The 18,055-nt window shown below is 44.3% G+C and overlaps 1 protein-coding gene across 1 annotated transcript; it reads right to left on the bottom strand.

The window, feature by feature from the left end:
• Nucleotides 1-515: 515 nt before the first annotated feature.
• nog2 (noggin 2) lies at nt 516-3,147 on the bottom strand. The gene has a single exon (XM_044179318.1). The coding sequence runs from the start codon at nt 1,873-1,875 to the stop codon at nt 1,240-1,242; it is 636 nt and encodes a 211-aa protein (XP_044035253.1). The 5' UTR covers nt 1,876-3,147; the 3' UTR covers nt 516-1,239.
• Between the last annotated feature and the right edge of the window lie 14,908 nt (nt 3,148-18,055).

Genomic DNA, 18,055 nt, shown 5'->3' with positions numbered 1-18,055 from the left:
CTCGGAGCCCTGAAACGAGCATGTGCGTAGACAGAGGAGATGAATGTGCGTGGCCTCCCCACTCTCTCTCTGGCTGAGACAAATGAATGCCAGTTCTGTGGAGGCGCTTTAGGTATGTGTTACGCATTACACAGCGTAGTAAATCAGCCCTTTCTAAAATCACTGTGACGGCGTGGAGCGTCAGGCAGTCCACACAGAATCACTGAAGCTTGGACTTACTGTGCAGTTAGTAACTCCACTCCACTTCGGAGCCCGACCGTCTACACTGCAAAAAACATCAGTCTGGCATCGTCTTTAACAACATTTTCATAAAACGTGGCTCAATTTCACATTCCAATTCAAGAAAGCTTATTCAAAGAATGTTTCTGACATTGTCATGACACTTATTTATAGAGAATCCTCCAAGGAAAGATTATGAGACTGAATAAGATACCATGTTCAGATGATATTTTTTACAGTGTACACGCCCCCTGGATATAGACACTCGTTGTAAGCAACATGGCTTGACACTAATACACGTTGAAAAGATAGACTTTATTGCTAAAACGTGTAAACATAACATGTACACTGATATGTTTTACTTTTTATTTATTTTGTTAAATTTTTTTTTTATTTTTAGAAATATTCAAGTAGACATCTCCCATATTTTTTCTGGTATACTCTGCTATTCTCTTTCCTTATGCTCTATACTCACAATCGTTAAAATAATAAATAAAACGTACAGATTTGTTTATTTCTACAATACTATGTATTCCAAAAAAGCTGAGTTCACGCCTTTATATATATCTTTAACCTCAACTTTTTTTTTTACAATTTAATTATTATTGATATTAATATTATACAAAAACTCTAGGCAGCATTGCAGTGAAATAACAGTCAGCATCAATGTTCAGTTGAAAAAAAGTTCACCTCTTGGAGAAGTGTAGCATATGCATTCCATCTTCAATGTCTCATAAAAATATCAAAAAAAAGCTCTTCCATATGAAGTGCTCGTGTTCCCCCAAAAACACGTTTCAGGGTTGAGAATAAAATATGGTCCTGGTTCAATTAGAAAAAATAGCTGCATTTTTCTTAAATATGTACAATGTTGGTATTTCACTTAAATGCTATATAAAAAAATAGATTTGCTATGGTGCCCACCTCTGTAGAGAGTTAACAGTGCAATAGAAACCGTATTTCCAGTCCACCCGCCCCCCACCCTCCCAACCCCCCCGACCACCACTACTTCCTTAGAGAAAATCAGCACGAACACTTGCACTCTGAGATGATTGGGTATTGCACCTGTATCCACGTACAGTATTTCTGTCTTAGAAAGCCTTGGCAATACCACCGGAGGAAAATCTTGTTGATTGACTTGACGGGTTTGCAAGACATCCCCTCAGGGAAGGAGCACGAGCGCTCAGAAAAACAGTTTCCCTCCTTGATGTAACGTGGCCAGAACCTCACGCCCAAATCCTTCCAGGTGTACACCACTGGGCAGTGCGTATAGGTCCACAGCCACTGCAGAAATTTCCTGCGGGCTTTCTTGCCCACTTTTACCCGCTTTCCATAGGGGGTCTCTGTGAGGTCCAGCTTTTTAATCTCGCTAGGCATGGGCCCCTGCAGCTTCACCTGGTTGTCTGACGCGGAGAGGTTCACCAGCATGGGCGAGCTGATGGACATGAAGTTGGGGTCAAAGTTACTGCCGAGCTTTTTCCTCAGAGTCCTCTCGGCCAAGTCCTGCTCCCGGGGGTCGTACTCCGGGTCGGGGTCCTCCTTAAGGTCGGGCACGGGGAGGTGATCACTGGGCGATGGACGGAGGCGAAGGTAATGCTGGGAAACTCCAAGGTGAACGCACACCAGCACGTAAAATAGTAGCGTGTGTGAGAGGCCCATTATTCCTCTTGTTTTACGCACCGGCTCTTCTCGCGTAAATAATATTCACTTCTTTTCCCGGTTGCTGTATTCTCTGCAATGAGTAGCCCGGGGCTTCATAAATAGTAGAAGTTCAGTCACCAGCAAGGCGATACTTTTAATAGACCACGTCGGGTTTGAATGACATAGAGCGGAGTGCTTTGCTTTTTAGGGCTCCTTCAACTTTGCAATTTACCCGCTGATGCAACCCTGCAGTGCGAAGCGGTGCCCCCGCTTTGCAAAAAGTGTTTAGTCTAAACAAAAAAAGCACGAAACAAAATGGGGAAAACTCTATTCACGCTCTCTCCGGCCTCACCCCGCTCCCTTGGATTCACTTTGGGTTTCTTTCGGTTGTCATGGTTACCCCGGGGACTCGAAGCCACGACGAACTGTCTACACTGGATGACAGCGGTCGAGGCGAGAGCTGCATGGAATGAAGTGTTTTCTAAAGAGACAGAATAGATCCGGAGCGTCCCGAGAGAGAAGGGCGCACAAAAGAGTACTTCACCAAGTTTTAAATGTCACGCGCCCGGCGATGAGGGCTGCCTTGGCCAATGTTATTTTTACGCAGGGCTTTTATTAACGTGGCTTCTCTTAACGTCGCCTGACGCTCTCAGTTTTGACAAGGTCCCAAGGCGCACAATCCATGGACTGAGGAAATGGTCTATGCAGTCAGTCCCCTTGTGGTATTCCAGCCGTCGATATGTGCACCTCTCTGAAAATGTCCAAAAATTTAGAGAAATATGCGCAGTGGGATGCAATCTCAATTTATGAAATAACAGCCATGTATCTTTCCAGAGGATGTTCCAAAACGCAGAGCAGTTCTTTACAAAAAAGTCTCAGGCTGTAACATTCCCACAAAACTCTCGGCTGTGCATGTACTAAAAACAACGCTGAAAAGCGGCGTTACAGCAAATTGCAGTGTCAGTGCATTTCAAATGCAAACTGCAGGAAGCCAGTAAACGTTGTTAGTTCAGAGTTCCTTTCACTGACATTGCTGAATCCTTTCAGAGAAGCTCCATATCCCTCTGTCGCTGCATGACGAGACAGTCCATAATCTGGAGCCTTTTTGCCCGGTCGATGCAAGCGTTCAATTCCTGAGGGAGCGTCTCTACTCCTTTGATAACTGGCACAGAAGCTCCTACTGAGTCGCTCCTACTTCAGGAGTCTGAGAGACTTGGCGCTGGAGCGTTTCTTTGCTTAGGCACACTGTGTGTGAGTGTGTCTGTAGCGAGTGGTGCTCAGTCCCAAGTTAAATATCCCCCTCCGACGGTACAAAGTGTCAGAGGGGCCTGCCCACCCCGGCCACTTTCACTGTGATTGACAGCCCCCCCTCCGGGCCACCCCCTCCCATCTCAACGTGGAAAATATCAGCCACAATCACAACGATCAACTGGGTCCTAAAGCACCAGTTTTATCCCGTATTACAGTGTAATATTCCACAACATGAACAGTATTGTGCGTATTACAGAATTTCTGAAATCTCACACACACTTTAAGCGCCACAGCAACTGTTTTCTGTCTGTGATGCATTAATAGGTTCAATACGCTGTCAATATTCTGATGAAGCGTTTAAGAGTTTCCTTGGCTTGAACTTTCCCATGAAATTGATGGGAAACGTTTAGTAGCTTGTCTACGGAAAAGAGGCATCGCATTCCACCTTTGTTCGTCAGCGTTTGGGTCTACACAGGAATTGGCCCGTTGAACTCAGGGGTCACAAAATAGGCGCGTAATTAAGGGCTATAAATGGCCATGGATAACTAAGCGGTACCGTTCCCATGCTAAGCAGTCATTAGGCCATGCTGGACTTTTTTACTTTTGTTGGTCCTCCTATAATGCCACTTAAAAATGATCCAGGCAAGTTAAATGTATTGACTGTCAAGTTAATGTATTTGAACATTTTGTTTAGCCATAATAACCCATGATTAACCCTTTTAATCTGGTATTAAAATATAGTCATTTTTAATGCAAAAGAAACTTTGACGAAGGTGGAGGTGAAGTTGACCTCCAATGTTATCAAACAGCAACACATTTAATCAAAATATTTTTAACTTTTTTAAATCAGAATCCTACATAACAAACCGTTTTACTCATTATGTCTTAGTTTGGATGTGTTTACCCAATACATTTTATCCTGGCTCTACGTGGTTGTATTTATCCTGCGCAGTTTGGGTAGGCTGGCCAGGGGTTTTGAGTATTTCGACTTGTCATTGTGCTTGTCTTTTGTAGTGGTCACTAGAGGGCGTCGATCCAGCACGGTGTGGACCTGCAGCCAGGGGCTCCCCAGACTCTCTCCCTCACTCTTTGACTACTCATGTTTGAGTGCATGGGGAAGGAATGTGAGCTCATAGTTATGGTGCAGCTCAAGTGAAATTGCTCACCAGCTTTATGATCAAAGATCTAAAAACCAATGCTGGTTATAATGCCAGTATGCCAAAAATGAAGTAATTAACCTGAATCATTTTCAATATATAACATAAAACAAACCCTCCTGTTGAAGGATGGAAGAACTTTTATCACAAGAAGTGCTCTAATTTTAGTGTCTGACACTATTAAGAGACTTCATCAACCAATCTTAACTGCAGTAACGTCATCAAAACAGTCACCAGGAGTCTTTTGCATCCTATGAGTAAATTCCTGCTGACCCCTCCAACATGCATGCAGACACACAAAGTTATAATCTGGTTAATGATTAGGGTGCCAGTGTAGACAGAGCTCAGTGGGCAGTGGGGACAGTAAGGCTGAGCTGGCTACTGTAGAACTGGCCATTTCCATTGTCTTCCTCCACAGGTCTTGTGGTGGTGGACTGAGAGAGAAAGCCCCATGTAGGGAGAGACACTTCCCTTCCTCCTAGTCTCAAGCACTAATACTGTCCACCCCCATCCCCTGGCTAATTACTGGAGTTAAAAACAATGAGAGGGGAGAGGAGGGGGCCGGTGAGCGCAGTGGGGAGGGGTGGTGGGGTCGAAGGCAGAGGAGGTGGTGGTGATGAAGATGGTGGTGGTTTCAGAGGATGGGGGGTGGCAGCGGTAGTGGTGGTGCCGGATGGCAGTTTGCTGTGGAATGGCTAATTAAATAACGCCATAAAAGGACCCCGGCTCGCTTTAACGAAGCCCGTCAACCTCTGACGAGTGGGGCTGGGGTGCTGGGATGGGGGTTGGACGGACCATGGAGGAGAGAGGTCTGGTGCTGAAAATTGGGCTTGTATAACAAGGGGACTTAGTTCTTTGGTTTTGCAGTGATTGTTCACGCTCCCTTAGGTCTCAATAGGGCGCACGGTGAGGGTGCGTTGGGGGGCAGCCCTTAGGCACAGATAGGACCCCCTTCTCCCATTCTGCAGTGAATACTATACACACATACACACCAACATGTAACACATACACAAACACATGCACACACTAACACCCCCACGGCTCTATACAAAGGCCTCTACCCAAGGTCCATGCAGGAGCTTATCCAGTCAGGGGCACAGCAAGGGGCAGGCCTGGCCAGACTGGCTGGCTGTGCCCACTGGGGACTGGTAGAATGGCACAGGGGGGTTGATGGAGACGGACAGCTTGGTGAGGAGAGAGGGGAGTAAACAGGAGAGACTCAGATACTAAGACAAAAAACATCACCAAGCAGAGCTGGACCAACAAAATCAACATGTTTTTGCATTTCATATCTTTTTCTTGCTGCATTAAATGAGCTAATGTCAGAAGATAAGGAAAGTTAAGGAATTTGCCAAGGTGCTGTGGTCATTTGGAAATATTATTGAGTGTACAATAGTACAACTCTGAAATCCCTAAGCCCCCCTCCCTTCAAATCAACAGATATGCCTGGAGCACGTCTCCCAATTAGTTTTGTGTTGTGGCGTCTCCAGCAGAATGCTCTCTGTTGGATCTTTGGCAGGCTGACAGATTTCAGAACCAACCAGAGCCTTTGCAGGTTTTTTGGAATTGTCAAAACTGCAGAAATTGTTTTTATATATTTGTATTTTTAACAAAATATTTCCAAGAACCCTGAGATTGGAACCACAGCATATTTTTTCTATTGTAAAATCTAGTATAATAGCCCACTTAAATATTTTTGTTGTAGTAGCTGTATGAACAAGATCAACTTATTGTATCTTTGGATTGACTGGATAGATATCTCTTGTCTGGAATACACATACATCCCATGCCACAGCAGTTGAAAACAGAGAGGTTCACAATGCAAATAAATAGCTTTCCACCATTGCCTGTCAATATTTCATTCCCACTATTCCCTGCTGCCCTCGCCATCTTCTCCAGTCTACTCCCCTCTTTTCTCTCCTCCATATTCAGCTCTGTCTCCGAGCCTTAACCCAAAGCAGATGGCTTGGGAAGCATTTCAAAAATCTGTCTCCCGTTAACGCTACTTTTGAAGCCCCCTCTACATTTTTTTTCTCTCCCTTAAAATTCATCATAAAGTTATTTTTGCAAAATACCCAGTAAACAGCATCAAAGTGATATTTTTCCCCTTTCCTCTGATGACAAGAAGAAGAAAAGAATATAGCACTAAGTGTATAGCTTGTCCCTGTTATTGAAAGAATGCTACACCACACTGATGTGCAATCTGAAGTCAATCTGGGCATGGCCCCGCATCCTTTGTTTCTACTACAGCATTCCAGTCGTGATGGAGAAAATGCTGCTCGATGCTTGATCACAAGCTGTGATTAATGGTGATCATATCGTAGACGGCTCGGTGGCTTTGTGATCTGATGGCGGGGCCCACTTTGAACTCAGGGACTCAAGCGAAGCCAGAAAAACATCACTGTGACACACACACACACACACACACACCGAACAAATGTTGTGCTTTAGATTTTGTACATGTTCAGTCAGTCATTACTGGAGTTGTCCAATACTTGAGTTTGCCTGTTATGGAGATCTTGTATATATATAAAATATTCTACTGAAGTAGAAGTCCTGTTACTTCCAGTTTATCACAACTTTGGTTTTATTTTTGCAGTTTTAACAACTATTACTCACCAAGGTAACTGCTGACATCTGGGACTGCAGTGAAATCGCTAAAAATAAATCAAACAAGGCAGGAAAAAGGAGCAGTCAGACTATCGGGTTGGTTGTAAACCAACCTCCCGGCTAGCCAAACTTATTTTGAAGATAATCGAAGGCCAATTGTTACCCAAACTGTCCACAGTTTACAGACTTCCTGGGTCTTCCTGGTTCAACTTGACCTACCATACTTTCCACAGAAAGGTGCAATCCTGTTCTTTGCAATGAGAGATTAAGGTTTTACCTGCAAACAAAGTGGTTTATATAATTTGTCCGAACTGTTGGCTTAGTTTAGCTTGTTAGCATGCTAACATTTGCTAGTTAGCACTAGACATAAGTGCAACAAAGGTTGATGGGAATGTCACTAGTTTTGCAGGTATTTAGTACCTAAACCAAAGTATTTGGCAAATGGAAATTTCAACCTGATGTCTCTAGATGAAAAGTTAAGGGATCACTAAAGTGAGTTCATCCTGAGGGCTACATGAATGTGTGTACCAAATGGCATGGCAATCCATCTCCAACAAATGTGAACCTCATGGTGGTGCTAGAGATAAAGTCAGGGGATCACGAAAGTCATTACGATTCATTATCCGGGAACCTTAAATGTCTGTACAAAATTTTGTGCCAATCTATCTGGTAGATGTTGAGATATTTCACAGAAAAAGTGAAAACGTTGACCCACTTGTGGTGCTGAGGGAAAACTCGGGATCGCCAAAATCAGTAGGATTCATTCGCTGGGGACCATAAAATTTCAAGGGAAATCCATCCAGTAGTTGATGAAATGTTTCAGTCTGGACCAAAGTGGTGGACCGACCAACCGACTGACCAATTGACCGACAGATGACTGAGTGACAGCACTGTAGTTACATTTGGTCAGTGTGAAAAGTGTGAATGTGACAAATGTGTGTGTGTGTGTATATATTTAGAATCAATGTTTTGGGCTGCTGGGGTTACTTGGAGTTAAGGACTGTTAGTTTCCGTAAGCCATTCCCCCTCTTTCTTCATGAACTACTACTATTCTTCTGTAATGATGCCTGGCAACTTTTAACTGGGGAAGTTGGTGTGACCTCATGGAATTCCAAGGTGATTACTGTTGTTCACACTTTACAAAGTTAACATAAAAAAGGATCTCAACAGCTTGGACCATCCCGTACTCTTCATCTTTTCTTCCCCTTTCGTTTCCTTTGTTGCATCCCATTTTGGAAGAGTAAGAGAGTGCCCCTTCCTTTTTCTATTCTCTGCATCTCCTCCTCCTCTTGCCCTCCCTCCTTCCCTCCTTTGCCCCCACTGAGCAGGGAGTGATGAGGATGGAATTAAATTGATCACCGCCTTCCGGAAAACAACAGGAAAAAATAGTGCATTCCGAACGCCAGGAGGGTGTTCCCCCTGGTCTTCCCTATGGCAGGATGACATCATTGGCCTGCTGCCCAATTCCCACCGTTCACAATAGGGTCACTGTTGCCTTCTCCACGGTGGCACAACAGCCAAGAGAGGAAGAGAGACAGAGAGAGAGATAGAGAAAGAAAGAGGAAAAGAAAAAGGATGCCAGCAATGTGAAGACCTAAAGGCCTGTGCTTTACACACTAGAACACAAACACACAAATGTCTTCAGACAGCCATGCTGACCAGAGCTCCACATTCCTCTGAACAGACTTGGCCGGTTGAAGACATCAAGCGGTGTTTGAATGGATGCCATGGCAGAGATGTGAGAGCTGTGATAGTGGAACATACAGAATATCACATTTATTTGTACAGTTATGTGTTTTCACTACTCGCGACTCCTCAAGATTAATTCTAATCTACTTTCCCATCAGTGAAATGATTGTTGGCCTGCTGTAGTGATCACACCACGCATGCTTGTTGTTATGAAATAACTTCCTGGGGTCTTGGTTTACACAAGATGACAAATGGAAAAGTAACTACAATGGAATAAAGCTTCAAACAAAACATAATTTGGAATGAATAGTTTACTTCAAACTGCACAGATCCACTTGAAAAGATCAAATTTTGAAACACAATTGTGCAAAGACAATGTCATTACCCCTTTTTTATATCACTAACTAAAGAGTGATTTGATGTAAAACGCGACCACATGTCTTTCAGAAGCTCTGTCCAACTTAGGTAAACCCTGACCACAAGTACTGGCAATTCGGTCATTCTCCCAACCACTAAGCCATTGTGTTGCCACAGGCCATCTTGTCGAAATGAAACAGTTTGCCCACAGCCACTGACCACAACAGATGTTCCCTTGCCTGACACTCTCCTCAGCATGTGTGTTCTGTTGAGTCTAGAGCCAAGATACTTTCATAGACTGGCACTGCGTAACAAAAACAACGGGAGGGAAATTCTATGATGGCCTCTTCATTGGTTTGTGACAGGATTCAGATTGAGGTAGCCCTTTTTAAACCTGGCAGCCTGTTAAAGCACATTAAAACTCCTGTGTCCTGGATGGAATGCAGTCAAATAATCACTGCAGGTTGCACAGACATGATGGACTGCATCAGTGTCACGACCTGAACGAGTCCCGCCGCCCCTAACCCCAATCAAGCATGTCGACAAACGGGCACTGCTGGCCCCTGCTGCCCTTTGGCCCTCTGGTATGTTTGTGGAACACGCAGGAGGGTAAGAAGGTGACAGCCTGCCGAGATGCCAGGAGGACTGGGAAGGCTTCAGGAAATATCTCGCCGATGTGTGAGCGCGCACTGCCGCCCAGGGGGTGCCTGCCTGCTTGGGAACCGGACGGAAAGGGATGGGGGTTTGACAACAGGCTGAGTGTGCGCTCAGAGAGATAGTTTGTCCAAGGGATGTACCAGATGTTGACTCACACTGGTTTGCTAATCGGGAGCCACAAGCCCCTGGAGCCATGAGTAAACAGGAAAGTCAGCCTTTCTCTCTCACCACAGGGAAATGGAACCGGGCTTGGGGGGGCCGGGGTACATATGAAAACTGAAGGAGAGTAATGAAGTGACAAAGTCATGAGAAATTGAAGTGGTGCTGTGGTTAAAGAACAGCAGAACAATAAAGACCCCCTTAGACCTCAACCTCAAAGTGCTTATGTCTCAATCAAGGATTAAGGTGTTTTTTTAACTGGGAACTCAGTGGGAACAGGGAACACCCATTCCCACCCACCTGTCATTGTGAATAAGAATCTCTTCTTAATTGACCGCCTGCTGAAATAAATGTTAGCGAGGGAGCAGCTACAGATGGCACTATTAAAATGATTGACACACAAAGCTGAACAACAGTACTGCATAATGAAAATTTTGATAGATTTCAAAAATCTAGGTAGAAAATAATCTTTTGTTTTGCTAAAACTGTGACTGACAAAAAAAGCTGTAAAAATGTGTACGTTGTTTGTTAGTCTTAGAATAGTTTGAAAACATTCAAAATACTGAAAACCAACAAGGCATTCTCCAAGCATTCCCATCTCCTCTCACAAGTCTGTTACAATCTTTTATTCAATTAGATGGATCAGATTATCATAATTTAACTAATCAATTCCCAGAAGTCGGCAGACAGATTTCTGACTGAACTAGAAACCTTCAACTACTGGCACAGATAACTATGAAGCAGGAAGCAGACAACAGATAGCACTCTCCATACGCAGAGCAGCAGACAGAGGCTGTTAAACGCATTTACACTCCAATAACTTTCACAAGTCAGAGGGCCCATGGAGAGTGAGAGAGAGGAAGAGAGAGACGGCAAACTGCCTGCTCAAGTAGATCAACAAGGAGCTATTGATACCAGAGATCTGTGCTGGTGTCAGTCTGAGAGCCAAACAGGATCACAATTGTGGTTTGTGCCAATAACCTTGTTGACCTTATTTAACCTTGGATTTGGCCAGTTGCGAGCTCAGACTACAAGTGTCCATTCACAAAATTGGGAAATCCATGTTTGTGTGAGAGCACTCTGAATCTGACTATTGAGATACACTATATGGCAAAAAGTATGTGGTGCAAAAAGACACCAGTTTGTCATGGTTTGGGCAAGGCCATTCATTAGCTGTAACCAAGATCATTCCCCAACCGTTAACCATAGCTTAAGCATACCATAGTTGCCATGCACAGACTTTGTAGAAAGTGAGAATTTTAAAAACATCGGTATAGGATTTTAAAAAACTATTTTCATTGAACGGAATCCGGTGTTTCGCAATTGCCCAATATCAATATATGTCTGGCAACAGAATTGGGCTGAATGGGAGTAAATCCCTGCAGCCATGTTCCAAAATGTATTGTGGAAAGCCTTTCCAAAAGTTTAACCTATTATAGCAGGATGTTAATGCCCATGGTTTTTAAATTAGAAGTTCAACAATCACATATGGATGTAATTTTCATATGTGGACAAATAATGTCCACATACTTTAGGCCATTTTGTATATAATTTCTGTTATTTTGGCCATTTTCTGACATGCAATCAATGTATCAGGTCTCTATTTTAGGTTACCTCTCTCACACTGCTTGTAAATGTTGTTCTGAGGCTGTTCAGGTGTGTGATAGAGGATGTCATGGTGGACATAAAACTATAACGAGATAGAGAGACAGAAAGAGAGAGACAGAATTCAGGAGCCGGGCACCTTTCTCAGTCTGTCTGGTAACAGTGTGAGTGCATGTATGAATATGTGTGTGTGCGTGTGTGTGTGTGTGGTGTAATTACAGCCAGGTCCCCGGCGTGGAGCCCAGTCGAAGTATCGTCAGTCTGTCTGTGGCATGCGGTGGTGCTGACCTTCCCTCTCTCCTCTCCTCTCCTCAGGCCTGGTGACTCTCTGACTGGCTCTGGCTCCACCAGACACCCCAAACCACCGCACCGCTCACACACAGGTGCTAGCAGTACAGCTGGCTGCCTGCTTTGTACGTAACATGTCCAGTGAAGTCTTCCCTATGTATGTATCAGACATCAATCATTTGAATTACACAATTACAACACAATTACAATTGTGTGTGTACTGATAATATTTTATGTTCATTAGATGTTGATGCAACTATCTGCACCCGGCTAAATAGAGTAGCTGCTACATTCATTGTTTTGTAAACTTGAGGCTGATATGTCTTCCTAAAATTTGTTCAAATCAGCTTTTATTGAGCCATTATATCACAATACGAACATTTTGTGTATATGTGTGTGAGAGAGAGAGAGACAGAGAAACTGGTGATCCAGTCAGCTACAGAGGCTATTTACCTGTCTGTTTGGTCAGTTGATCCAACTATCCAGATCTTACATCTTCATGCTGGGCTGAAGGTACACACAAACACACACACACACACACTTACATAGTGCATTATAATGAGTGAGTCTGACATTAAACTGTAAGGGTTTGGTCCTCAGCAGGGCAGGGAAGCCGAGATGGACATGTGTGATATAACAGCAGAGAAGAAGAATTGGGGCAGATGATGGCAGGTTCATCAAACTATCTGTTCAGTATGAGTCATGAAGATCTCCTAAGGAAGCCCACGGCTTTCAGTCAAATACAAATTCTGCACAGCACAGTTGTCTATGTATGTGAGTGAGTTCTTATTTGTTTGCATGTGTGAGCGCGTTGCTAACAGTGTGTATGTCAAAGACCGTGTCTGTACAATTTTGCATGTCTTTGTGTATATAGTGTGTGTGTGTTTAAGTATGTGTGCAATCCAAGTCTGGAATGTCTCACAACATTGTGAATCCTGATGATCAACATTGTGATCCGGTGTTACATGTGCTGCATGCTCAAGGTGCGTTTACCCAAAGTGACTTAGACCGCCTCTGTGTTGGTGAGATGAGGGCCTCTTTCATGTCTGACATTGTACAAAAATTCCATGAAAGTAATAATACTTAAGATTCGAGCAATATCAACATGAGAATCAGATGAAAATTTGCTTTTTGGCTTAATCTGGCACATTTACATGACATTAATGTTAATTAGTGTGTGCTGTACTGGATAAATACATTAAAAAAAAAAGTTAATTAAAGCAAGTAAATACACACATCTGTTAAGTGCAAGTGTTTCTCTGTAGCACTAACATGAAAAATTGCTTCACTGAGAGACTGCTGTGGAAATATTTGCAACAGCTTAAATATCAGTTCACCCCAAATTTAAAAATACATATTTTTCCTCTTACCTGTAGTGCTATTTATCCATCTAGTTTGTTTTGGTGTGAGTTGCCAAGTTTTGGAGATATCAACCGTAGAGTTGTCTGCCTTTTTTGAATATAATGGGACTAGATGGCACTCGGCTTGTGGTGCTCAAAGCGCCAAAAAAATACATTTGAAAAACTCAACAGCAATGTCTCTTTCTAGAAACCATACCCAGTTACTCAAGATAACCCACAGACCTTGTTGTGAGCAGTTTCATGTAAGATCTATTTTCTTTCTACCAATAATTCCTATCGGTATAGTGAACTGTCCCTTTAAATTGGTGATTCTTTTCCATTTTTGATATGTCGCTGAAAAAACTTGAAAATTAAAGTTGTAGGTAAAGTTGAAGCACTGAACGAAACTGAAGTGGCCTAAGTGGCAGTTGAAACAGAAGCACTGGGGGAAGCTGAAATGCTTCTGTTTCAAAGTTGTAGCTGAAGTTGAAGCACTAAAAGAACTTGAAGTGGCAGTTGAAAAAAAAGCACAGGCAGTTAAAGGGGAAGTGAAGTGATAAATGGAGAAGTTTCAAAAATAGTTTTAATAGCCAAGGGCAGACGAACAAGCAATAGCTCAGGTAAACATGCTCAATGTGTGTCTGTGTGTGTGTGTGTGTGTGTGTGTGTGCCCGCAAACTCCCCCCCTCCTCACTGCATCCAGGGGGATTTATTTGACCCCTTATTGCCAGCGGTGAGCCTGTGGTGGAGATGAAAGCATGCCTTCCCAGTGTGGCCCCAGTTTCTATAGCTATGGACACAGACTCACACTGGTCGGGGACAATAGAGGGGCCCTGCCACTCGCCCCTGCCAGAGCCCTCTCCTCTCCCCACCCCATCCGTCACCGCAATCATATTTTCAAAACAATAACACAGCCGGGGGGTGGGCATGATTGAAGTGTGTGCGTGTTTGATCTGTTGGTATGTGAGTGTGTGTGTGTGTATGTTCTTTGTGTGTGAGTGCATGTGTGTTGTTATTTTTAGGCATGCGTTTGTTTCATCTGAGTGTGAACATGCTCGTTTGACTTGTGTCAGAGTGTCTGTAGGTTCGTACATGCAGTCGGGAAGCAACTGTGTGCATTCATACTTTTGTATATGCAGATGCAAGTGTGTGTGAGTGTGTGTGTGTGTGTGTGTGTGTGTGTGTGTGTATTTGTGCTGTGAGCCGGGCCTTTGATGGCGTGGCCGGAGCGTGCCTAATGTGACTGCTTGCTGGGGTGGGGTGGGGGGTGGCAGCGTTGAGCCTCCTGCCCTCGTACTGTCTACCCTGCCGCGGCCCAAGGTTCCCCCTGCAAACTTGAAAGGACCAAAGGAATCCCCCCCTAAACCCCCCGACGCCGCCCCCCCCACATGTTTTCAGAAGGCATGACATCATCCTTTGCACAAAGGGGGCTGGAGCTGGGGTTAATATGGATGTATGTGTGAATGTGTGTGTGTGTGTGTGTAGGGTACAAGCCCATCGGTCACAGCGTTTGGCTGAAACGCAAGATTTGTCCTTTCTTGTTTTCTGGATTCCCCATTTGACTCAAACTAGCAGTCCGACTCCCTTTTGCATTTCCAAACATTTCCTCCTTTTATTCCGAGGTACTGGAATCCTCCAAGTCCTCACTCACATGCACACATCAAGCCGAGCTGGTGTTTTTCTCTTTCCTCTTTCCTTTCTTTTTCAGATCCTTTTATGTCAATGACTAACATGAATTTGATCCTAAATGTCTGGGGAAAGAAAATAAATTGCTTTCAGGTTATTTGCCAGGCGCAGGATACTGAAACTGAACACAGAATACCCTCGGTTGGCCCTTTACTACCCCTTCCTTCTCTCATCTTTGCCTGCCTCTTAGATTTTTTGTCATCAGTGTTGGCTCTCTTCGGACCAACCCTCTGGCTCCTCTGCATGCACCCAACTTTCACTGCAGACCCAAGCTGTTGTTTTCCCCAGCATTCGAACACGGTGCGTGAGGGAAGTTTGGAGCACTTTCAAACAAATCAGCGTGGTTTGTAAATGTGCAGACTATGATAAATGGTTGACACAGAAAGCATCGGGGGCTGCAGTTAGACTCCACAAGGATGTTGGATGAACAGTTTTTCCTTTGACCTCCAACAGGAGACATTTTACACCAAGATGTGACACTTTTCCATTTTATGTAGTCTTGTTTTTGGGTGACAGGAGGCACCAAACATGTAGAAACCATTAAGCATTAACTGGAGAGTCATTTCTATGTGGATCAATAGTTAATGATCAGATGTCTCTGTGGTGTGTGTGTACATTAATGTGCATACTAAACATTTTGGGCAGCGATGGACACTTAATTGAGTTGTGATCAATTATCTCCTCGCTTTTCATGAGCTATTTTGGCCGGTTATGGTTAAAACACATTTAATGACAAAAAGCTGGAATCAATAAATAAACAAGTGATTTAATCAGATCCCATTTACTACGTTCTACTCAAGCAAGTAAACTGGATTACCAAATGAGGGCCAGATGACTGAGGAAATTTAAGAAAAGAAGACATTTTCCTGTCAATGCCTTGATTTGGAGGCGAGAACACACACCGTTGTGACAATGGGGGTTGTGGAGGGCAAAGGCACAGTCAAAGCCACCAGCATGGCTAATGTCATGGCCACTGAGTTGTAACTGCCACTCCCAACACACACACACACACACACACACACGCAGCGTAAGCGATAAGAAGCAGTCAGGTTTTGCATTTCATAGACACATTCACACATACAATGTACCCATGCACTCCTCACACACAAATTTCTTGACGACTTTTATCTCCTTTCTCTCTCTCTCTGCCTGTGTCACACTCTCTCTCTCTCTCTCTGATACAAGCTCGTCGGCCTCGCCTGTTTAATGGGCCGTCCGTTTGCCAACTGTTCCTTTGAGGGGGTCGGTGCGTCGGGCGTCGGAGCCGGGATTTGGGAGGGAGGGCCGGTGCCGCTGGATCAGACAGATGGAGGGGGGTCCGGCTCCATTCATTTAGCTCTATGAGAACAACAACAGAGCCCCACTTCAAACAACAAGGACGCAACCTGCTGGCCCCATCATCTGCGAACCCATACGCAGGCATATGCAGACACACACATGCTGCAACACATGCATGCTTGTGTTCAAACACATGTGCTTTTATTAGAACTTTGTATTTGATTTGATTTGTCTTCAATCTATAATCTACCTCAAGGACATAAACTCAACACCCAAAGATAAAGTTGTCACTGTTCATGTTCACACTGTATCTGTAGCTAAACCGCTACCCTGACACACACTTGCATGCATGTACACATATGCACAACACAATACACACATATGCACTGGGGGGGGATAAGAACACAGCATAGGCTCCACAGTGCCCACCCCCATTCCAAGCCCTTCTTTCCCTGGGACTCCCTCCTCTGCTACCACCCAGAGGCCCCCCCCCCAAATTCACTGGCACTTCCAGAAAGCTCTGAGGCGCCAGCGGAGCGGGGCTCATCTCTTGGGAACAATAAAGCCAGATCTTCATAAAAACTTCAAAAAGGCCTCGGCAAGTGTTTTATAGGTGCTTTAAAGGTTTATGGGCCCTGGGGAGGGAGGAAGAGAGAGAGAGCGAGAGAGAGAGGGAGAGAAATGAGTGATGCAGTAGTGGCAGGCTACACTTTTCCCACCCAGTGCACACACACACATACAGAAACACACACACATGCCAGCACACGCATACATATACGCTGCCGCTAATCCGCCAGTAAGTGCCAGGCTGAAATCGGCTGCTGGTAGGCAGGGCGGGGCAGGGGGTGGTGGTGGATGTGAGGGGCTGGGGGGGGAACAGGTGATCAGTCGGTGCAGAAATGGAATAGAAGGAGAGGAGAGAGGGATGTCACTGTGGCGTCAGTAGAGAGCTGCTCACATTTGAACTAATTGCTACATAGTGTGAACGTCTATTCAATTTGAAGCATATGAGAGAAGTGTTTTGTGTGTGTGTATTGAACTGGTTTGGTTGAAAAGCACATGTGATTTGCCTCTGAATACATTTCTGCATCCAGAGTCACATGTTTAAGCATCCATCAATACAAGAAAGTTCTTGGGTAAATGTGCCCGTTTCTGATTCATGCAATTTAGCTAGAAGGTTGTATATGTGTGTGTTTGTAAGATTATCTGGCCAAGGTGTGGACCAACCCTTCGGCCCATAATCCTAAACGACCTAACGAAGGGTCAAGTTGAAGAGCATAGAGGTGGGACATTGAGACAGAGGAGATTAGGGCCTGAAGCCTGCTCACTTTCCAAGATTCATTGGTTACTGTTTTGCAGGCAGATCAGTTTAGCCGCATGCAAGCTGGAGCACGGGCTCATATGCGACTGGAAGTTTGGACTCTTCCATTTACAGCGCGGAAGCTTAACTCTCTAGCCAGGGGAGGTGCTGACGAAATCACCTGTCAAATGATTCTCCCAGATACACAAATTCACTTTGTCGCCGCAGATATTTTGATGAGTCACGAGTCTAAGTGCACTCCACTTTGAATCTCTTTTATGAGCATGAATAGCCACTATTCAGGGTGTTTTTGGAATGTTTTCTTTATAGGTATTCAGATATATGCCAGGAGTTATATTTAGCTCGGGTCCTCCTGGAGTCAGAAGGTTTAAAATTAGGAGGTGTCAGAATTCCAGTACAATTCTTAGGTTACTGTCAATAAACGGTAAAGGGCTTTTCTTAAAGGCGTAGTGTGTTGGCAAGGATGCATTCGGGCATGATTTGTGTGTGATAAGCTGCTTGGGAAAGTGTGTGTGAATTTGAATCTCGATAAAGTACAAAAGTGTAAATCCTCTACATGGTATACATGTGCATTTACACATCTAAATGTCAAGATTCTTGAGTGCGTGCCGCTTATGTGCACCAATGTGTGTTTTTCCGTGTTTGTGTGTCCATCTGCACATTAGTGTTTGTAGGATCTGTTGACAGGGAAGCATGCAGCATTTTATTTGCTCAAGGGCTGAAAAAACACATGGCGCTAGCAAGGGAGCGCTGTGATATGAGCCTGCTGAAAGCAACCTGGCCAGCCAGAATTCAACCCT

This window comes from Siniperca chuatsi, linkage group LG20 (genome assembly GCF_020085105.1).
Source record: "Siniperca chuatsi isolate FFG_IHB_CAS linkage group LG20, ASM2008510v1, whole genome shotgun sequence".
Lineage (NCBI taxonomy): Eukaryota > Metazoa > Chordata > Actinopteri > Centrarchiformes > Sinipercidae > Siniperca > Siniperca chuatsi.
This window is presented reverse-complemented; position numbering and strand designations above follow the sequence as displayed.

What these genes read in the sequence shown, in the direction of transcription:
- nog2 (XM_044179318.1), bottom strand. Translation starts at nt 1,875, where the DNA reads ATGGGCCTCTCACACACGCTACTATTTTACGTGCTGGTGTGCGTTCAC.